Source organism: Thermobia domestica, chromosome 6 (genome assembly GCF_964235325.1).
Source record: "Thermobia domestica chromosome 6, izTheDome1.hap1.1, whole genome shotgun sequence".
NCBI classification, from domain to species: domain Eukaryota; kingdom Metazoa; phylum Arthropoda; class Insecta; order Zygentoma; family Lepismatidae; genus Thermobia; species Thermobia domestica.
In genome coordinates this window covers 273,635,859-273,659,990 of record NC_137459.1, presented here as the reverse complement: position 1 = coordinate 273,659,990, position 24,132 = coordinate 273,635,859, and the positions used below count along the sequence as shown (strand labels likewise).

Genomic DNA, 24,132 nt, shown 5'->3' with positions numbered 1-24,132 from the left:
TCAAAGCCCATATTTCAACTGCAAATAATAATAATAATAATAATAATAATAATAATAATAATAATAATAATAATAATAATAATAATAATAATAATAATAATAATAATAATAATAATAATAATATGTAATATAAATATAGTTTGTCCCAAAGATAAAGTTGCTTGGTACATCCCTGTGCAAGGTGTCCCTGCATATAACTTACATAAACAATAAATCTGTGCTGTTGTCCCCATTAAACGTCAACCAATCAATCAAGTAGGACAAACAGTTTATTGAGGAACACACTGAAGGAAATTACTTGCTGAAAGGTGGTGAATTAAACTACATCTTTATTAATTGTTAACACCAGCAGTAGGTTAAAGGAGCAAAGTGAGAAAAATCCTTGTCTAGAATCTAAGTTGTCGCTCATACAGTTTTGTTTACTAACAACAAGATTATCAATAATAATAATAATAGGATCAACATATCACCTGAAGTATAGCCGTTTGAATGGACGCTGGAGCGATGCTCATTTCGATAAGGCAACATGACTCCTTGCGTCAAGGAATTATACGGTGAACTGAAAAAGGAAAGAAAATCAAATTAATTCTTAGAATATACAGTAGTTTTGATAAATGCATGTAACTAAATACAGATAAATCATTCAATGTTAATCGAACATGTATTGTTAATTTATCTTTAGTGAGGTATTCAACAAACTCCAGAATACAAAACTTATTTTTACAGGTTCTTCTACCAGTCATTAAAATGGCTGCTGTTTGTCACCTACAAAAAACTGCCAATACTTTTTAAACGCACTATGGTTTAAGGAAAGCAAAGGATTTGTTGATGCGATGAATATCTTTCCTTGATTCTAGTATTTTCCGCCAAACCAACCTACTCTAGGATAACTCTAAGATGACCTTGCTTTATATTGTTGCCATTCTACGTAGAGATGCGCACGAGACAAGGCATGTCAGGATTAGGAATGGTAAGGAATGAGATTTCTGGTCTTTCGGCATCTATGGTCATGTTAGCCAGTCATGTATGAGGGATGATGAACCTCGGCTATCACACTACCTGGGGAATTATGAAGGAAGCGGCTTGAGACTTATGTTGGGTACCATTCCAACATTTGCCTGGTGGGAATGAGGAAACCTAAGGGAAAACCTCACTCAGGATGGCTCGCCTGAAAAAGCTGTTACCTTTTTGATCTTGCGTAAGGCATGTCAGGAAAACGAGATTACATTGAAAGTGGCTATGTTTGTGGCTTAATCTCTTCAACCACCCGACCGATCTCGATCAAAATTTTAACGTAGATGTGGCTTGGGCCTGGAAGTGTTTTTAGTTATTCACTTTGACGATAGAACTGAGGGGAGGAGAGAGAGATAGAAAAAATAAATAAAATTTAGGAACTCTTGAACCACCGGACCAATCTCGATCGAATTTTCAACCTAGATGAAGTTTGAACGTGAGATTTTTTTTTTTTTTTTTTTTGTCATATCACTTTGACGGTATAACTTAAACGTGGGGGAGAGACATTTAGGCCTAAAAATGATAGAAAATGACCTATATTAGTATCGAATCTATAGTTTCTGAGGTCGCTGAGATGAAGTGACACTTTTGATGTCGTTTAAATCCAAATTCAGCCCCGCAACTTAGGGGAGGAGGAGGGAGAGATATATAAAAATGATCGAAATGACCAATGTCAGTGTCGAATTCATAGTTTTCGGGATCGCTGAGATGAACAATGACACTTCCGATGCTGTGCCTCGTGTCGCTGAGATGAAGTGACACTTTTGATGTTTAAATCCAAATTCAGCCCCGCAACTTAGGAGAGGCGGAGGGGGGTATATAAAAATCATTGAAAATGACCAATATCAAAGAGCGCTTTAGTAATTGTAAAAAGTGACTGATTGACTTTCTTTATAATACTTATTAGGATCACAATCGTGGTCCTCATAATATTGTAATGTCACTGTCCATCCGTCCGTTACTCCGCACGATAACGAACGAAAGTGAATTTTTATTTATATTTATTGCATTAGATGTCTCGAGTGTTTATATCGGGCGAGTTTGTTAATGAAATAGATCTGTTAACATATTCACGGATAACGGTGACTATGAATCCATGTTTCATTTATTCATAAATATAAACTTTGCGTAACGCTAATATTATATGCAACCTCAAAATCAGAATTACGGATTGCGTGAACATCTAGGAGAAACTATTTAGTTATTCTTAATTCTCATTAGAAAATCAAGTCCATTCATTCATAAATTTAAGTTTTTCTGATTCCCTTTAACGTCTTCAGCAGCGTTTATTGTACTGTAATATAACATCCATTCTTACACAAGGACAGAAAATGTTTAAACCGTCTACATGAAATATTCCTACCTAAATGTAATTTGCCTACTGAAACAAGCGGAACACGAAACTTTCAAAAGGGAATTATTAGAGGAAAAATCCCTTGTTTCTTCGTAACTTACTGCATTCCACAATCTGAAAACTATGCTAATTAACTCACTTGTAAGGAGCCAGATCTTTTCAAAGACGACGATTAAAGATAACTCCATATTTGTTCGTAACAGAAAAGCAAAAAGAAAGACATTATAACTTATGTTCTATTGTAAGTCTAATAATACCTTTCTGTAATTAAATTAAAGCCTTTTTAATTATTTTTACTTATTTCATAATAAAAGTTTAACTTTGTAACTTTATGGATATATCCTATAATACTTTACATGCTGCTACACCTACAAATTCGATATGAGCAAAATATCCAGGTAAATTATCTGGCATCAGTTTCTGAACAAACGGATAATCCGTGGCATAATATCTAGATACTTAATAACATCTAGATAATATACAATATCCGTGTGACGAATAAGAGAGAATATCCAGAAGATAAATATTGATAGCTATAAAATAATTGCAAAATACAGGAATATCTTGGATAACTTGTTTAATTCGACATAAGAAATGTCCGAGCCGTACTAAAACCACGTTGCTCAGAGTTTAAAATTTTAGCTGCTAGTCATAATAAATAAATAAAAAGGATAATAAACAGTTTCGAAAATACATAAACTGAATACGAAAATCCTTTTAAACATATAAATGTAAAAACGTAAGCATTTCTTGAATTATAAATTGAGATATGAAATATTTTGTGTCCTATGATATGCTCTGTAGACTAACACGGATGATGAAAGAAAGTGAATGATTAAAAATTAACTTCCGAATGAATGACTATGACATGAACTAATGGAATGAGAATGTAGGAGGAAAAATCCTGAGAAAGCTCGGGGACTCCCTCCTCGCACCAGATGTGAGCATTCTACCACTGAGCCACGATGCCCTATTCTTCAATTGTAGTAATATCGTCTTATCACCTGCCAATACTTCGACTCGATTTATACAGCAAAAAATGAATTTACAAAGATGATATCTAAAAATAACTAATTTTGAGGATTTATATAAGCTAGAATTCTTAGCCAAATATATGTAGTACTTTCAATTATTTCACTGTAAATAAATCTTTGCTCCGACAGTTTTATATAGGACATTTAAACATTTTTAAAGAGTTCATTAGATACAGAGTGTCCTTAAAATAGCAGTAATTGCGTTCATGTGTCACGTGTTTGAATTTGAACAGGTACATCAAACCACGTGTCTGTAAGGATACATTTTATTTCATGTTACAATTATTTATTATTATTATTATTATTATTATTATTAATTGCGTTCTCCCAAATTAAGAGCATTCCTGCGACATTACATATATTTACGAGATACAATGTGTATAAATTGAACCAATGAGATAGTTGTTAACATATTCCAGTCCGGACTTGAGATCATAATTGAACATATGAACAAAACAAACTTTTCTTAATTTTCCTAAAATAAATTGTTTATGTCATAGAGTTTTTCAGTCAGAAAGTTCATTTTTATCAAATTTAATATTAAGAACTAGGCATTTTGCCTAACATTCGGACTCTAGCAATAAGTAAAATAAATTTTCTAGAGGAAAAATCTCAAACAGTTGGTCCCATTTTTGGAATATGTCAATCACTTTCTGGATATTCTCAGAATTGCAAGTTTGCGCTTTCTTCTCTTCGCAAAGGAACTTCCTGGTAAACAGCATACTTGGTTATCACATTTTGCAATATACCCAATACGTACATCAGAAAGATTTATAATTACATGAAGACTTGCTTTTTCCCCAGAAGTTACGAACAAAAAGGACAGCATAGGCCTATGTAATGTTAGCACCCCGGAATCAAACAATGATGTCCGTTTTTCTGCAAGATGGTGTAAACGTCCGCAAAAGCAGGGCAAAGTAGAGCACGTGCCGTAACTACAGGGCATCTATAAAGTCTGATCCCGGGCCATTTTTGCGCAAACGGTTGGGTGGATGGAGAAATCGGCGCACGTGTATACCATTATTTTTAGGAGCACATAGTTTAAATGAAAAAGTTACGTCCCAGGGTCCCCTGGAGGGTCCAACCAAAAATATCAAATGGTAAGGGAAGGTCGAGTAGTAGATCATTGGAAAGGTATTGTGAAAAGAAACAAGCTGCAAGAGTCTATATGCGCACACTATGCAAAATGGTGGTTATAGGCTCTTCCATGACAATAAAAATGGTGTTGACATCTTGACTGCCTACCATTTTATACAGGGTGGGCGTAGATACTCGAGGCTTGCTTCATCTAATTTTTTTTCACAATACCTTTAAAACGATCTACTACTTGACCCCCCTCATCATTTGAAAAATTTTGGTTGGACCCTGTCTGGGACCATGAATCAACTCTTTTCCTACACAATGTGTGCTTTAAAAATAATGGGACACGTGTTCGCCGAATTTTCCATTCACCCAAGCCTTTTCCGCAAAATTAGCCCGCGATCAGTTTTACAGACGCCCTATAGTTATGGCACGTGCTCTACTTGGCCCTGCTTTCGAGGACGTTTACAGCATCTTGCAGAAAAAAATAGACCGTTTGCTTCCGGGGTGCTAACATTATATATGCTTTTCTTTTTATGCGTATTCACCCGTTCGAGTCCAAGTACTTTCCTTGTAAGGCTATCTGCCGATGCTTAAGAGGCCTCAGCGTTTAACATAAACCAAATTTAATTAACAATTTTATTGGATTCCTCTAGGTAGGAATCAATTTCCTAAAACCTAAAATTAGTTTTAATACGAATGAAATCCTAAAAGCTCTTAGCGATTTTTGTTTTATATTTAATTAGTAACCCTACAGTCTTGTAGAAGTATCAACAACGGAGTCATGACGTATAGAATGTTAACAAAATTTTACAAGTAAGCAATAGATGACGTACAATAGCAAAAGGCTAATACTTTGCAACGGTTGCGACATTTGATAATTGACAGCTTGCACGTCGTTCTAATGTTATTTTGTCAGTTTTACTGCTGACTAGTCAAGTTAGTTTAGATTGTAACTACTATACACTATACTGCAATTGTGGCTGATACAACAGACAGAATGTGTAGTGCGTAATGCATCTTTGGATTGGCACCCTCCTGAGTTTTGCACTACACTTTGGGGAAGTATGAACAAGGTAATTCATAAATATTTGATTTAAAAATGTAAAATGGGGTTATCCATCTTTCTTACAAAAAAAAAGAAAGAAAAAGAAAAGAAAAAAAAACTTTGCCTTGTTTATAAGTTGGATTACGGAAAGTCCGATCCAAATAATATAGATAAGAGAAAATAACATTATGTGTCTGGTTCAATTTCGACACAATGTAGAACAAATTTAAGAAGTATTGAAGTAAATGCTACTAATTTGGGGAAAGGCAAAAAAGAAATTATAAACTTTAGCAAGAGATAAAATGTATACTTACGCATGAGCACATGGTTTCATGTGTTTAAAATTCAAGTACGTGTCATTTGAACACACATTCTTACTAAATATCTTTTCTGTAATAATTTCTTTAAAATAATAATTGTTCTAGATAAACTAATTAGAGCGAAGTTTTATTTCTATTGAAATGCCTGGAAGTACAAGATGTTTGACGAAGAATTCTACCTTATATACACACACATCCCTGATATTTGAAGTGTCTTCACACATTTAAATCCTAACTGATCTTGCAATAAAAAAATCGAGCTGAGATATTGGCTTGTCCTATGACGATATTGACTACAATTCAAGAATGGGATATGGTGGCTCAGTGGTAGAATGCTCATTTTTTTTATATAAGAGAGTCCCTCAGTTATCTCAGGGTTATTCAGTTTCCTCCCACATTCCCATTCCATTAGTTCGTATTAATTAATTTTCATTAATCGTTTGTCTCCTTTAGCGTACAAAGCATAAACATAGAAGGTAAAACTGAAGTATTTTATTTACAATTGCTTTGAAACATTTATATGTTTCAAGGGGCTTTTGTATTTACTTTATATGCATTTCAAAACTCGTTTAGGGGAAAGGAGGGTAAGTTGACGAGGTGCTTAAGATGACGAATTGTCAATTTCAGAATCCTGAAGTGATATGACAACACAGCCTTCATGTGGTTCGGAAGGCACTAGTGCCACACGTGTTGGGAGATAGAAACTATTCCAATCGGCCATGTTCCAGTTGACCAAGAGTGGTTTGACTGTTTTCACGTCGGTTCGTTGTAAGATTCCGATGTCAGAAAATAACGTCTGAAGCTATTGTGGTAAGTCCCCAGGACATGATTTTTGTTTTTTCGAAACAATGTAGTATATTAATTACATCAATAGTCCAATGTAACTCAGAAATAACTTGATGACAGATTTGTCTCTTTTGCAATAAAAAATGGCTGTTTCGCGTAAGATGACGAATCAAATAGGCGGATAAGATGGCGAATTCGTCATCTTGCCCGAACTGCGTGAGCCTAACAAGGGAGCAATTTGGAAGAATAGTTTATGACTATGTTGAGACTATGAAGATTCCTCACCGATTCAACCAAGAAAAGAAGAAGGCCAGCAAGGACTTCATCAAGACCTTTATGAATAAATTTCATTACTCTCTGCGAAAAGCGGAACTACATCTGCAGGGAGGCTAGCTGCTTTCAACAAAACAAATGTTGAATCGTTCTTTAATGTCTATAAAGATGTTTTAAATGAGAAACACTGAATCTCATCAGATTTTTAACATCGATGAAACGGGCTGTTCAACTGTACTCACGAAAACCCCAAACGTATTAAGTTCAAAAGGAAATCGAAGAGTAATTAAAGTTTCTTCTGCTGAAAGAGGTGTGAATGTAAGTGTGGCTTGTTTTAGTGCTGTTGGCAACTACGTCCCACCATTCTTTATTTTCCCCAAGGTGCGTATGCAGGAACACTTTTTGAACAATGCTCCTCCTGGCTCTGCCTCTTAGGATTAGCCTCTTAGCCTCTTAGGATTTCCTCCGCACACAAGCCACCGGATGCAGCCTTTGGGTATTGCTCTGAATGGTCAATTGAAAACTGCATATAGCCGTGCTTGTGATGACTGCTTGATGGCTCCTCCAGGTGAGAGAATCAGCATAAAGAATGTTGCTGCCATTCAATGTGGCATATAGTAGGGTGGCCACGACCAGTCACGCAGTAAAGGGTTTCCGTGCTACAAGGTTAGTGCCATTAAATTTTCAGATTTTCAGAGATTCTGATTTCGAGCCATCATTGACAACCGAAAACCAATATGTTCCTGAAGTTACAGCGACCGCAACAACTGAAATAAATGCCACGGAACATTCAACAACTACAATGTCTAACTCAGCATATGCATCATCTGTATCAGTACCTAAACCTTCTATTCCAAAATTGTCTCCTTCCTTTGCGCAATCTAACCAAATACACTCTGAACCTGCATCAACACTTGCAGAACCCGATTCTTCCATTTTTGAACCCGGACCATCTCATGCAGACCCTGGACCATCAAATGCGAAATCATACAACGGTCTACCCCTTCTTCCTAAAGCAGTTAACGAAGGAATGAAACAGCGAAAGAAGCTGCCTTCGTTGCTTATCACCAGCAGTCCTGTCAAAAGAGCTCTGGAAGAAAGGAAAGCTGGGAAATAAGCCAAACAGAAGACAAAAGATGATATGCGTACCCAGAAAAAAGGAACACGGAAACGAAAAGACAAATCTCCGCAGTATACAAAGAAGACATGTATTCAGTCGACTCCTCTGATTCTTCTATATCAGTGACTTACATGGACGAAGACGACGATTCCGATGTTTTGGGGACAGAAGTGTGTGTAGTATGTAATGAATATGGTAAAAGTGAAACGTGGTTCGCTTGTAATGTGTGTCAGAATTGGGCCCATGCTGCTTGTACTGAATTGTCTGTAACAGAAGCAAAATTCAAAACATACATCTGTGACTTTTGTGCTTGAAATCACATTGCGCTTGTATTCATATTCTTCTATTCATGTTATTATTTGTGTATTCTGCAGAAATACAATAACCATTCCAGTTCTGTTCTCGCTTTTTGTCTCGTCATCTTACCCACCTATGGAAGTCATCTTACCCGCATAGGAGGGTAAGATGGCGAAAGTGATATGGGGTCAATAAAAGTGAAATATCATCGTAACTTTTGAATTTAAAACCATCAAACGATTAACAGAGTAAAACGAAAGTCTAATAATTGCCGTGAATATAAAATCGAAACATTTCATCAACACAAGGCTGACAAAACATGCATAGAAGCTTACTATCGTCAACTTACCCTCCCTTCCCCTACTATTAATTTTAGTGGTGAACAGTTTCAATTCAAGCCCATCGTGAACAAACTTCGAGCAACGTGATTTAGAATGGCTCGGACGTTTCTTCGAACGGATTAAACGCGTTTACTGCAATTTTTTATAGCTATTTTCTTGATATTCTCTTAATCGTCACATGGATATTGTATTATGTGGGGTTTAGGATACGGTTCAGTGGTAGAGCGACCTCTCTGGTATGTGGGCTTCCCGTTCGCGCTAGACGTCTTTTGTGGTGGACAACCCGTGTGCATGGGCATTTTCGTGGTTCTTTCGTTTTCTCCCACTTTCTTCACTCCACCATTCCATTCATTCTCACAATCATCACCTCCTTTACCCTGCACGGATACCGAGGGATGTAAAACAAAGGCTTCATACACATTACTTACTCTACATTCTGCGAATATTATTTACTATCCAGATATTGCAAACTCTGTTTTTATCGGAATAAAAATATCAGGATGTGGCCATCGTAGACGGCAGAAGAATGATGTTACTAGATGAAGAATCAGCAGAAGTAGCTAGTACATACGAAATCTACGATATTAATATATATATATATTGAAAATCACTATGTGTGACTAAATCTCCTGAACCGCCCGACCGATCTTGATTAAATTTGTAACATGGAAGAGGTTCGAAACTGGGCTGGTTTTAGGCTAATCACTTTGATGGTAGAGTTGAGGGGGGTGGGAGGGGATATATAAAAATAAATAAAACTTAACTCCTGAATCACTCGTCCGATCTTGATCACATTTTCAACATAGATGAGGTTCAGGCCTTGGATCGTTTTTTGATTTATATTTGACGGAGCAACGTAGGGGAGGAGAAGGATGGGGAGATATATAAAAATCAATTTATATACGACAAAGTGACTATTTTTGTTTGTAACTTAATAACTTTTGAACTATCCGACCGATCTCAATCAAATTTTCAAGATACAAGAGCTTCAGATCTGGAAACATTTTTGTAATTTCACTTTAACGGTAGATCCTAGAAGAGGGGGGGAGGGGGACGTATATATAAAAACTAATAAAACTTAATATCTTTTCAACCACACAACCAATCTCGATCAAATTTTCAACATATATGAGGGTCGGGCCTTGGGTGTCTTTTATTGTTTCACTTTGACAAGCCAACCTAGGGAAGGGGGTGATATGCAAAATAAATAAATAAATAAATAAATAAATAAATAAATAAAAATGACTGCATTTGTGACTTCATCACTCTTGAACTACCCGACCGATCTCAATCAAATTTTCAACATACATGAGTTTAGGAGCAAGAATTGCTTTAGGCTATTCAGTTTGACGATGCAACATAGGGGAGGGGGAGGAAAATTTAAAAATGATCAAAAGTGACCGATATTAGTGTTGAATCCATAGTTTTCGGGATGATTCAGATGAACAGTGACATTTTCGATCAGATTTAAATCCAAAATCAGCCCCACCACTTGGGGAGGAGGGGAAAGAGTTATATATAAATGATCGAAAATGACCAATATTAGTGTCGAATCCATGGTTTTCGGGGTCGCCGAGATGATCAATGATCATTCCGATGCTGTTTAAATCCATGCCATTAAAAACGAGTACAGCATATTTCACGGGTACTAAACACATGAGATACGGAGTTGTGCATTTAAATTTTAATTTCAACGCAGTGAAGCGGGTAATATATGCTAGTACCAAATAAAAGTTGAATGCAATTTTTCTAACAGAAAATTTATCTAATGGAAAATGAAACTCATCCTTCCCCTAGACTTGAATATTCCATCAGCCGACTGGAATTCATCAGAACATCAGATTTATCCAGCTGACTATTTTTAACAAAGCATATCTGATTCTTACATAGATTGCTTTTTTTCAAATCACTCAAGTCTACGAATAAAGCAGAAATTGTATATTTCGTACGGTTCCGTATTATGATGAACGGTCTGAAACACCTAATGTTCATAATTAACTAATCATTATCCCTCATTTGATGAAAATAAACATGCACCTTGGTGAAGATGACAGGATAGATCAATAAGATCAAAAATATTGTGAAAAATGTTCAGTACGTGTGTGTTTTGTTATTTAAAAAAAATGCACGAAGAAATTTCATGAGCAATAATATCGCTCCACTTGAATTCGTATGTGCATTGAGATTGAGATGGACATGTTTTAAAATGCAAATTGAAAATAAAATAAACGAATTTCTTGTTTGTGTTGTTTACATCTTTTTGACCTTCAATTTATACCCCTTTGCGTTATGTACACTGTAAAATATATTTTTAACTAACAATAACATCTGGTTTGAAAAGGTAAAAGTTGTTCACAGGAATTTGACTAAACACTGTACAAAATACAAGTATTATGTAGTGATTTTATCAATCAAAGAAACTCCATATGCAGTCATTAAAAAAAGAAAAGAAGAAAAAAAAAAAAGCTCACCCACTTATCTTTAAAATGCCGTATTTGCCACAATCCGTCTTAAACTTGAAATGGAAAGATTTACAAAGTGAAATGCACAGTCGTAAAAGATTAGTCCCTCATTCGACTTTTATATTTTTCTCTGTCTAAGACTGATCTTTAATTCCTTTATTACGCTCTTGCTATGCCCAATGAATTGATTTAGTACGTTTCTCATAATTAAGAAACTATAAGTACACACATCTTAATATTTTACACGTTTGTATATTAAGTCAAGGTCTGCCACCATGCCAAGTCTGATCCCTATCGGATGAATTCGGTTTATGGTTTCTGGCTTTCGAAAATATTACGCAAAATTTGACCGCCCTTAATTTGGGAACCAAAAGCCTGCACGACATAGTATTTCACTTGTTTATATGCCAAGTCGAGAGTTATTACCATGTCAAGTTTGACCAGGATCGAATGAGTTAGATTAAAGCTTTTACATAATATTCGACGATACGTAGTGTGGCCTTGATTTTTCAAGGGAAAATCAAATGAAGGACGAGAAAGAGCAATAGATGCATATTTGTTAATTTAGTTCTTTCTATGGGTAAAAGTGGTAGGTGTTCAGTTTTTTTTTCTTTTTTTAAACGAGACTACACATCTCATTTTCAGAAAATACTTAATTTTACAGTTGAAAATATTTAGGGATGCGCACAAGACGAGTCGAGACAGGATTTTCCTGACAAAATTCGAGTCGAGACGGCTCTTCCAATAGAGAAATATGCATTTTTCACGTCGAGACAGCTACAAATCTTGTCTCGTGCGCATCCCTAAAAATATTACTTAAAAGTTGTACAATTGAAAATATTACATCTCCCACTGACATTTTACTGTAAGGATTCCTGATATTTGTTTGCAGTGTATTTTTGACTATGGAATACATGGAAATTTAAAGTAAAATAACTCACTAATGGAAGTCAGTTTCACTGTAAAATGTCTAATATTTTGTAGATTGCAATAAATGTAAGAAATCAGTTTCAATACTCCAATGTTAAATCTTACATTTAATTGTAGTATTAACATACTAGTTAACTAGAGTACAGAGAATTACTGCGTAAAATAGAAGTTATTCTTGCAATAACTCTAAATTTCAATTCCAGACTAGAACTAACTTACGCGCCCTGGATCTACTTTAAATTAGTGGCATTAATTCTATCTTTACCTCTTTCAACTCACGCACATGAGAAGTTGGATGTTTGCATTTTAATTTCTTTAATTGTTAACGCAGACGCACGCAATTCATTGCATAGTACGTTGACACACCTCAGTTTGCTTAAGGTTACATATGACGTATCATAAAATTCTACGAAAATATCGCTACTGTATGCAGATTTCTCTTCACATACCATATTTTAGTTATTAACATGCCTAACTAAGTTCTTGGAAAATCGAACTAAACACGTCTCATTTGTAAAATTTACATAAATATTCCATCACTAATTGCGACAGTTCTAAATTGCGGCAATACAAGCAAAGTGACTGGTCTTAGCATTCTCTCGGGGGTATTCCGCATTCATTTCTTCTTATTAAAAGGCATAACATAGCTATCACAACTGGAAGCAAATTGCTATATTTTCGGCCAGTACTTCTTCATACTGTTCAAAAAGTTACGGGCAACTTGATCCAAATTCCACCTCTAAAGATTCTAGCTCAGATAATCATAGAAGATAATATCACACTAATAACAAATAGAGTTAAATACGATCATTTCAATGAAAATTAACTCAACATTACTGCAGACATGGTAGCCTATAAATCATGTATTATCTTTATGTTTCCTTATTTTTTTCTGACTGTCCTTGCAGTTCTTTCCTTTTCCATATTTAGAATTGACTTACTCCACCCCTTACCTGTGTGATGTCAGGTCAGATCAGGTCAAGTTCAGCAGGTTACTGAAAAGGAAGTTAACCCATGTCTCTTAATTGACATGGTAGTACATCAAGTATTCATTGTTAATTGTTGATTTGAGATGCTATTTATTTTAGCTGAACGTCCCATGATTATGCTTCAAGGCTACAGGAGACTGTGGTGGTGATAATGAAGGAAATTGTGGAATGAAAAGTGAGAGAAAGCGAGAAAATCCCAGGAAAACCCAAGCACACGGTGTGTCTATTACAAAACCTCACTTGGCGTCAAACCAAGGACTTTATACACTAGAGGTGAGCGCTGTATTACTGAGTCCCCACGGCTCCAAGGATGTTGTGGCCACCACATTAAAACAGTTATGGAACATATGTTTGATGTTAGCATGGTGGTAGCTGAAGGATTCAGAATATTCTGAATACAGAAAACGGAAGAGCGAAATTGCTATTTCAAACTTCGCGTACACCAGATGAATGTCAAGACTATACACAGTGTGTATGGACCGTACCGAGTTTTTCCATTTCCCATTTCTGCTAACCAAGTTTTTTCGTCACCGCCACCACCACCATCATCATCATCATCATAGATATTCGACTAGTATTGGCAGGTTACTAGCTTAGTTTCCATGCACCACCATCTCCAAGCTAACCTCCTTATCTTCAAATACAGATTATCTGTTTTAATATCATCCATGAACTGTAGCCTCTTTCTCTCTCTTCCTCCTGCCACCATGCCTTCTAGCATGTCCCTCATGAACAAGGAGGGAAATAAAACTCAGTTGTCTGATGAACACAAAAGAATGAGAGTAACAGCTATACAACAGGCAACTGCATTCATAGAAGCAAATATTACCTGAAAACTAATTATCAGCTAAGATATTCAATATTATAATAAATCCCTGACAGACACAAATTACGAGAATGACTACAGAAATCAGGAAATTTCCTTGTTCCCTTCATTAACGGTCTTCGTGAAGTACACTTAGATGCCCATGTATTCAAACGAAAGTTAAAGAAATACTAAAAGCTTTGAGTTTCTGAATGCTTATACACATTGCAATAGTTTCGTGCAGTACATTACTTGAACTATTACTTGTATTGATTGATACGTTCGTCCGCCTGAGAGACAGAACTATCAAGAACTATACGCGTATAATAGCCAAGAAATTTAATGAAGATATAGAGGGTCAAAAAAATAGAAAGTTACAGATGCTGTTTTTTGTAATTGATTCAGCGTTCAAAGAATAAGTTCCATCTCCTCCGTTATCATCTATTCAAACCGGAAGTGGTCCAAATTAACCATCACCGCTTGCAACCCTGATTGCCAGATCAAAAATACTGATGACAAGCAGTTTTGTGCAATCGGTTCAGGATCTCACGAGAACATATCGTCAGGACCAGCAACACTACAGAAATCGGAAGTCATTTCAATTTACTACTACTTCCGGTTTCAATACTGATTTCCATAGAGCAAAACCACACACACATCGATCGAGATACGGTTTCTCGCAATCTATTCAGTGTCCCAAGAATATGTTCCATTTCTTCCGTTAATTCTATTCACACCAGAAGTGGTTCAATTAGTCGACGTTTATAGTCATAGAACGAAAACTGTGAAAGAGAGCGAGAAACTTTTTCGCAAACGATTCAACGCCTCAAGGTAATAAAACATAACTATCCAGAACTTCTATCAAAGCCGGAAGTGGTTGAAATTCCTATTACTTCCGATTTCAATACTAAATTCCGTAGAGGAAAACTAAGACATTGAGTTTAGTTTATTCAGTCGATTTAGCTTTCTAAGAATAGGTTTATCTCTCTAACCTCCTATGCAAACCGGGAGTTGTTTAAATTAACCGCTTCCGTTTTCAGCATTTATTGCCATAGACGAGAAACGGTAACAGGTAGCGGAAAACGGATTTCTGCAACAAATATGTTGTCTCAAAATATATGTAATCGCAGCCTACAACACTACCGAAACAGAAGTGGTTAAAATTACTAATATTTTAGGTTTCAAGTCTGAAATCTGATTTCCATAAAGTAAAAACAGAAATATCGTGAAGCGATTCCTTGCAATCGATTCAACGTTCAAAGAATAGGTTCTGTTTCGTCCTCTAACCCTCTTATTCAAACCGGAAGTTGTTCAAATTAGCGATTTTCGGTTTCAACATTTATAGCCATAGAACAACAATAAGGGATAGCTAGTAGGCCTAATTGCTTTTTAATAAGAGATTCAGTGTCTGGGGTACAGTTTCTACCTTTGGTCTTATTACTTTATTGCAATCAATAGTTAGAGATGTATTACTAACTTTATGACTACATGAAAATGAAAATAATACATACATGTTATCTCGGATAATCGAAAATAATATTTATTTATTTGTTATTCTAGTACGCATATTCATAAAGGTTCAATGGGTCGAGAGATAAAGAATAAATAGGCCTAACAGTGGTTCCTCTGTATTCCAGTAACATGGGAGAGCACGTGTCCCGCCGTCCTCTACGTTTGCATATGTTTCTCTACACTATATCATGCTCTACATTAAAGAAAAAAATAGCAATCAATGTGACGATCTATACTGTTCCCTTGTGTCAAATCAATGTTAACCCATTACCCGCCAAAACTCTTGTATCGTTGTTAATGTCAAAATGTGTTTATTCATAACTGTTTGAGATATAAAGACGCAAAATTAGTGTTAAATTGAAATAGTCGATATAGTTCAGGAAATACAACCCGTCCCATTTTTGGGACAATGGCAGAATACGTAAGCATTTTATATTTGCATTTCACAAACGTCCTTGAAATTGGGAAATTTATGAAATTGTTCCAAATGAATACACATTTGCACACTTATTTATTTTACATACATGTAATTCTAAATTACTTTATTGTTATCCTAAAGGAGTTTGTACACTTATATTACACTTATCTTTATGCATTTGTTAGTTCATCTCTGTTATGATTCTAGGGGGACGCGGTGGCTCAGTGGTAGAGCGTTCACCTCTGGTGCTTGGGGTCCCGGGTTTGATCCCAGCCCACGCCAAGTGAACTTTGTGGTGGACAAACACCGTGCTCGTGGGTTTTCTCGGGGTTCTCCCGTTTCCTCCCACTTTCTTCATTCCACCATTTCACTCATCTCTCATCATCACCGTCTCCTTTAGCCTAACCGGCATAACCGTGGGACGTAAAACTCAGAGATTTCATTTCATTTCTGTTATGATTCAGTTTCACAATGAGAATTTCATTTTCTTTATCAAATCTATGGTCCATGAAACCACGTTTTGTTTATTTCCCCATCTGATTGCTGTTCATCAAAGGGCAGGGGTCAATCTCACCACTATCTTACTTTTCTAATAAATTCATAATTTCACCCACTGTGAGGGCAGGCTTATACAATGTCATAGTGTTCTACAAAATGCAACCTTCGTTATTTTCCACCAGCATCTAATTATATCTTTAGAATTACTAATATTGGATAAGACTGAACTATAACGCACATCAGAAATAATACTAACGTAACTAGCCAATGTTCCAATTTTGGGACGCTTGAAATAAATACATGAGAAATTTAACTAAATGCATTTATGTTGCATAGCAGACGATCATATTACTTTGAGATACATGTTGTCGTAGAACAAACGTTATTTTATTGAAATGCGGTACAAATATTACGCTAAAACGGAAAAAAGTTTGCACAGCTGAAAAATGCAAATTCGACATAACGTGGCGCCATATCTTGGCCATCGTATTATTAAAAGTTTGCAAGTAACTTCTGTATCATGCAGAAGAGACTCTAAACAAATGAAAGGAAATGAAATATTTGAAGAATATCTTTCCAAACACTTTCAAAAAATAGTAAAAAAAAAAGTCCCAAAAAAGGGACAATGGCTGATAATGGGTTAAAAGAGTAGTTTGAAGTCGCGTTTACTAAAAGCTCTCGGCATTTTTTATCCACGAACTTGTGTGCGTCAAATAGCTACGATTTTGGCGCAATTTATAACTTGAAATAAACATTTATGCCACAGAAATTATATAATTCCATAAAACTTTACACATATGAAGCATTCCGACTGGTAGCTGAAGTGTTACACTCACGAGAAAACATGCTTTGGTTTGACACGATTTGACAGTCTCTGGTGTATGATTTGACTGAGAAGGGAGGTGATCCTAATATCATACAATGGGTCACGAATAAATAAAAAGTTTATAATTCATGTTTTGTAATCTGAACGACACATTGCGGGAAGCTCAAACAGTAAACATTGTAATAGTGTTGGGTTTAATTTCGTGCAACCACAAAGCCCTGTAGAAAGCCGCGGTAACAAAGCAAAGATTCGAGGTCTCGAACAAGCATATACACTGAATTAAATTTGACGGTAGTAGTTTATTTAGTATTTAATAAAAGAAATTAGCACAAAACAGTATAGATTCAAAGTTTCAAGCTAAGTCCCGCAACTCTGACCTATAGGTTGTATGAAATGCAAATGAATCATTCAATTAATATACAAAATGAAACAGAAGAAATGAGAAACTTCATGGACACTAAGCAGTATATCCCAAAGTCATATGGTCTTGGATCGAATTGGAGACCTTCGCACAAAATGTGGACTCACTATGCTGAGTTATTATACTCCTTGCAGCTGATTAGTGTTCCTTTTTCAGGGCTAAGCTAATGAGATGAACCTACGGTTTAAGTAGATGTCTTCGTCGAGTAATCCACGAGCCAGGCACCCAAAAATTTGGTAGCCCCCAGACTATAAAAGTATTTTTCACTAACAACAAACACACTATATGGCTAACATCCACATTTATCCCCTCTAAATAAAAAAGAAATACAGAATGAACTGCTATGCATGTAATTTACGAGCGAAGTGATTCGAATATTTGAGGGCCGCGGTGGCTCAGTGGTAGAGCGTTCACTTCTGGTGCACGGGGTCCTGGGTTCAAACCCAGCACCCGCCAAGTGAACTTAGTGGTGGACAAACACCGTGTGCGTGGGTTTCCTCGGGGTTCTCCCGTTTCCTTCCACTTTCTTCATTCCACCATTTCATTCATTCCTCATCATCACCGTCTCCTTTAGCGTAGCCGGCATAAGCGTGGGACGTAAAACTCAGAAATTTCATTTCATTTTTTTTCGAATATTTGAGAGGTCGACATCAAAATTTTCAAAAAACAGTAAGAAAAGCTGCTTTTACACTTGCTTTTGTCTGTCAGAGTATAGACGCATTGCATCTTGAGAACAAGAAGAACTATTGGTGAACTTTCTTTAGATTCGAAATAAATGTATCAGATTTACTTGATAATTTTCAATGTTGTGACATATTTGCCAGTGGCGTATCCAGGAAGGCTATGTCATGGCTTCTGTAACAGTAATAAAATATGGACAAATTACATTCGGATTCGGAATCAATCCATTAATTTATCCGACCGCTTACATTGCTTTGGTCTGATGTCAGTGGTGTGGCCAGGAAACAAAAGCCGTTCACTTAAGTTTTCTTTTCCTCGCTGACGATATATCTAACCTCATGTATCTTTAAAAAGCTAATCAAAACCTTCCACTGGTTCGGTCATTTTTGATGTCATGGACTGTCTTTTCAACGAAGAGCAAAGGAGGAGGATGGGGATTTGTCTAAATGAAATTCCGGAATAAATATGTTACGAAAAAAACATCTCTAGGGGAGAAATAAGAGATTTTCCATCTCTGCCTCAAACCCTAGAAATTTGGAAGTCAGCTTATTGTGAATATAATGTGACTAGTGAAGCTCATTTGTGATTACAAGTACTTCTCAGCTTCCGAAGGAAGGCACGCTGGCTCAGTGCTAGAAGGCTTACTTCTGATGCGTGGAGTCCCTGGATCGACCCAGCTAAGTGTGTTATATAGAACCGTGTCTGTTGGTTTTATCAAGATATTCCAGTTTCCTTCTACATTCTTATTCCACCAATCCTTCTACAATCATTCACTTGTCTTAATTACCCTTCTTCCTTAGCCTAAAAGGGATAATCAGGAAGTTAAACCGAAATATTTCATTTCTTTTATTTTTGCACTTTCGTGTATAAGGATGTGTACTGAAAATTTCGGTTTGCTGAGAAATCGTGGTTCTCATTTCGTTCGGGTTTACATAGACAACGAAATGTAATTACGCTTTCTAGTTTGCAATAATCAGTATAGCATTTACATATAACTGCTTTTTCCAGATTTTGCGTTGAAATCCGCGAAATTTTGCGATGACTGGTAAGGAATGCCTCCCCCACACAACATTCTTCTTTTTTTTTTAAGTAATTACAGTGTGGTCTCTTAGTAGTTTAAAGCATGTGACATTTAGGACTCACATTTATAGATTTACTTGATTAAAAACAGTTACTTCAATTGCATCACTATGAACGGATTACCATCATTATGGCAGTTTTCACAGATTCAAAGCCAATGATAAAGCCTGTCTCTAGAAATAACAGGGTACGGCTTTTAGTATGACACAGGGTCATGTGTCGATCCGTTATTCAGAAAGAAATGGAATTATAACAATAATATGCAAGTTCATTAACTGTCAATTTTTAAATGCTTACTTTTGTAAAGTTACAGCCCAGCCGAGCTGTATTTGGGAATTCATACTAAAGAGAATTGTGGTTATGGTTACGCACATTCATGAGTGATGAAACTTGCCAACATAGCGATGGTTGGATTTTGACTGCGGACTTCCAGTTTCATTCTTTTAACATTATCCCTACCTTCAGAGCTGAGGGGGCTGTAGGAGTGTTACGAATAATTCTAATGAGAATGAGAACACTAATGTTATTGAGACTTGACGCTCTGTACTGTCTGATTGAACAGAGTAAAAACTTCCAGAGCGAAGAATTTAGGGATATAGCTTTATTATAGTGTCCTTTACTTTCTCGCAACAGTTGAATTCGCCCCCATTGTCACGAGAGCTATTCCCCCAACGAGAACACAATCCACGTCACAATCTATTAAAATGCTACAATAGCAATTAAAAGCGCCTGAGCTTCAACCTATAACTTTAGCTTTCAAATCTTTCATTTACGGTTATGTGTGATTTCACGTTTAAAAGAGACAAAAATTTTAAGTATTTGTACTTTAAATAGTCTAAATTAATTAACTATACCTTTTTCATAAAGTTTATGATATAAAATTATTGTTCAAAGCCTTTGTATTTTAATAAGCTTTCTCTAAAATCAATGCACGTGAGTTGTGCTTCCATCTTCCGAGTTCTTTTAAACTATGTTTATATGTTTGCGGTCAATCCTTTCGACAATGAGATCTCGGAAACTACAGGCTCTAGAAAGATGACGTTTTCACTGATCGATTGGAAATTTTGCGTAGATTGTCCAGTTTTAATTGAATATTTAAAAAAAGAAACGTGGCCATTATTTCTTTATTACATTTTTTTAGGGTACGCTGGAAGCGTTGAAAAAAAAAAAAAAAAAAAAACTAAAGCATCATATTCTATGCGTTATACATTCCAACGCCACAATGTTGTATATTGGGGTTGTCTATGCCTTAGGCGTTTGTTCCATGACCAAATAATAGTGAAAAAAGGAAGAATAACCATTTCTCGAGTCCAAGATAAATCTTTATTTTTTGAGTGTTTTGCCCAATGAACACCATACATAATTGACATTATAATTAATTGTGTGTAATGTATTTGTTTATTACATACTGCATGCAAGAAGAAAGAAAACACTGGTCATATATGAATTAGAAACTCCAACCGGAAGTAGGCTCACATCTTACAAACGGTGCGAGATATTGAGAAAAAATAATCGAAAAAATCTCCCCTTTATGATACCCGTTGCCGATTTTTTTTTTAAATGAAGACGTCTTTCACTTGTGTCTCTAAAGGGACATGTACATATGTTGTGAGAAATGAGAAGCAGATTTATGCTCATATGCGAATGATGCGCTGTGTAGAGAGCGCAGGTTCAGCTAGTATACAGTATAATAAAAGCGTATGCGAGAAGAGAGATTTGCAACTGCCTTATAGGCTCTAGCAAATGAACCTTCTGGCTCTTCGTGCATTTTATTCGAAGCAGAAGACACGTGGAATAAAATTAGTATAAAGGTCTTGAAAGCAATTTTGGGGAGGAGACTCGTAGATCGTCAAAAAATCTCTCAGATAATGAAATAAGTTGCTGAGACAAGGGAGAGTATAAGGGGGATGACAGGAAAGTAAAGCCTTATGATAGTTATAGAATACCTGTATGCAGACATGAATTTGACAAATATATATATTTATATAATCTGACCGCACTATTGATGCGTTTTTCTTTGAGAAATTCGTTAAATAATGAAATGAAACCTTCAGGTTCACGTCCCACATATGTGCCACGTAGGCTAAAGGAAATAATGATGAGACTGAATGAAATGGTGAGATGAAGAAAGTGGAAGGAAACTAGAGAATCCGAGAAAAAAACCCACACACATTGTTTGTACACCACAAAGCTCATTTGGCGTAAGCTGGGCTTGATTGAGCGACTCTGGGCATCCGAGGTGAACGCTCTACGGTTCAGCCACCGTGCCCCCCTATATTGTGGGAAATTTGATTTGACTTTGGGTGACATCACAAGATAGGTAATTCAAATGACACAAGGACTCTTAATTACATTGCAGTTCTTGACAATGTTTCGAAAATACTATCTGGAAAGTCCACGTATCTCTAAAGGTACTTAAAACTATTTAAATTTAATTTCCGGATGGGATTTCATCTTATTGTATAAAGCGTATTGTATCCAAAATAGGTAAGGTAATAAAACAGAAGATAATTAAATCAAAACTTAGCAATCTTTAATTTAGACATCGAACCAAGGAGAAAATATTTGAAAGATTCTAGAGTTATTTTGAAGTATCTGACAGGAATGTTGGTGGCGGCTGTTGGTAATTCTAGAGAAATCAAATAAATAAAGAGTAGAAATATCCCAAGAGAAACTCATATGCTAAACATGCGATAGAGCATCAATAAAAATGAAATTGTTGAGTTTTACACCCCACGGTTATGCCGGTTAAGCTAAAAGAGACTGTGATAATGAGAGACGAATGAAATGGTGGAATGAAGAAAGTGGGAGAAACGGGAGAATCCCGAGAAAACCCACGCACACGGTGTTTGTCCACCACAAAGTTCACTTGGCGGGAGCAGGGTTTGAACACGGGACCACAAACACCAGAGGTGAACGCTCTACCACTGTGTCACCGCGGCCCCTGAGAGCATCAATAAGAGCGAACAGTTGGGTGGAGTGTAGTGCTTGATAAAAAAGAAATAATAAAGATTAATCTCAATAACATTCATTGTTACGCACATCAAGGAAACTAGTTTTCAAGTCCCGACAAAGTCTTCCTCGTACAGAAGTAAAATATTTTTCAGGAGTACAACAATATTTGTTATATATCAACATTTTTCAAATCTTCAAAAATATTATTTCACAAAACGTGCTAGATATTGTCCAACCTACAATGTAATATTTCCAACTTCATACAGTTAATACTGTTTGAGGAAAATTCTAATTTTGCTTAAATATTTTGATCAAGATAAAAAACCGAAATACGTGACAAAAACACTATATTGAAACAACAGGATTTGTACGAACATTGCCAAATGATCTTCACTATTTATTGGCTGGGTTCTGTCAATGTCATGCCATGCCTCTGAATCTATTCAGAAGTATGGCAATGATATCAAAGTCAGAGGACCTCTAAACCAAGTTGTTAGTGCTATAGATATTGTTTGCAAACTGTATGAAAATATTTCTTGAAATGAACCATTGATGAGAGGACAATATACTGAACATGGAAATAGTAAAAGCAATACGTTGGCAGTTCCAGAAGTTTATGATTAGCATATGTGCGATTAGAATATTAAATGTGGGTATGATTCGAGTGTTGATGGTAAGTTGCACTTTTCAGATCATTTGTGTGCCCCAAAACTACTTTCCCTTGATAAGTTTCATGAGTACTTCAACTAATTCCCTGAGAGTGAACTTTAAACAACTTTAAAAATGTACACAAGAAATGATCCAAAATTGCAAACTGGATTAGGATTACTTGTAACGTCGCAAAATTTTGCCTCTAGCGCACTGCCCCTTCAAGGATTTTACGATGATATGATGTTATGAACATTCTCACAGAGTGTGATTGTGTTTATAATTGCCCAATGAGGACTAAACCAGCAGAACTATCCTCCCCGCTTATTATGGCTCAATTTCATAAGGATCAGAATTTACATGTTCCGGCAATGCTGTCATTGGAGTAAGGCATAGTAAACGCGTTCTCCCAACTTCATTAAGCCTGTGAAAGAAATTGATACGACAAGACTAGAAGTCTAGTAATGATATACAAAAACATGAACAGGTAACTTTTACCAAATAAATTGAAATATTAACCACAAAAAACTAACTTAAATAGCATCTACCATTACTTTAAAATGCAAATATTTTGAATGTGCCATACCAGTTATAAACTCCACGATCCGTCACTAGGAATAAATATCGTATTATTACTATAATGCCTACTTTCACTGTCTTTTTTTTTTAATTCAATTAAAATTCATACTTTGTAAAAGAAAGGTCTTGTGATGAAAGCCTGGCGGCTAATTTCATTCTGTGCGGTTACGATAATTGTTTTGCACAAAGTGTAGATATGTTGAACTAACCCATTAACATATTGCATGCAATTGTTGACATCACTACCTGTAACCTTCGACAAGCTATTGCGCTAACAGCAATAGTAAACAAACTATTAACAAGTGCGTCGAAAGCTTCTAAAACATTGGTGACTGTTTTTAGTTTTAACATGTATTTCATTACAGTTTTTTTTTTTTTTAATTAGTTTGGTTGACTCAAGGGACGACCAATTTTTACTTGACTTTTGATGTGACTAAGCTAACTTCGACATAAGTATATAAAAACCTAGACAAAGAGATTGTGATTTTAACTTTTCATAAATCATCTCACTGCACTACGACAGAATGTTAGCTGAGGTTTTGATTGATTGCTGGTATCATTTGAGTTTATTCTTGGAATATTACAATTATAAATATCAATACAAAAACACCCTAAGTTCATTTACAAAGTAACAAACTCTCGATCTCAAAAGGTGATGAGA

The 24,132-nt window shown here is 35.9% G+C and overlaps 2 protein-coding genes across 8 annotated transcripts in view; one reads left to right on the top strand and one right to left on the bottom strand.

Annotated features, from left to right (window-relative positions):
• LOC145688499 (protein GVQW3-like) overlaps nucleotides 1-24,132 on the top strand; it is a 480,426-nt gene that overhangs the window by 64,179 nt on the left and 392,115 nt on the right. The gene's annotated exons all lie outside the window — the stretch shown is intronic.
• Nucleotides 1-24,132, bottom strand: part of LOC145688497 (epidermal growth factor receptor kinase substrate 8-like) — a 379,489-nt gene that overhangs the window by 237,003 nt on the left and 118,354 nt on the right. For all 4 annotated transcript variants that reach the window (XM_081762831.1, XM_081762832.1, XM_081762833.1 and 1 more), the window contains one exon: nucleotides 471-559. In XM_081762831.1, the coding sequence (XP_081618957.1) occupies nucleotides 471-559 (89 nt within the window). The remainder of the gene's footprint in view (nucleotides 1-470; nucleotides 560-24,132) is intronic.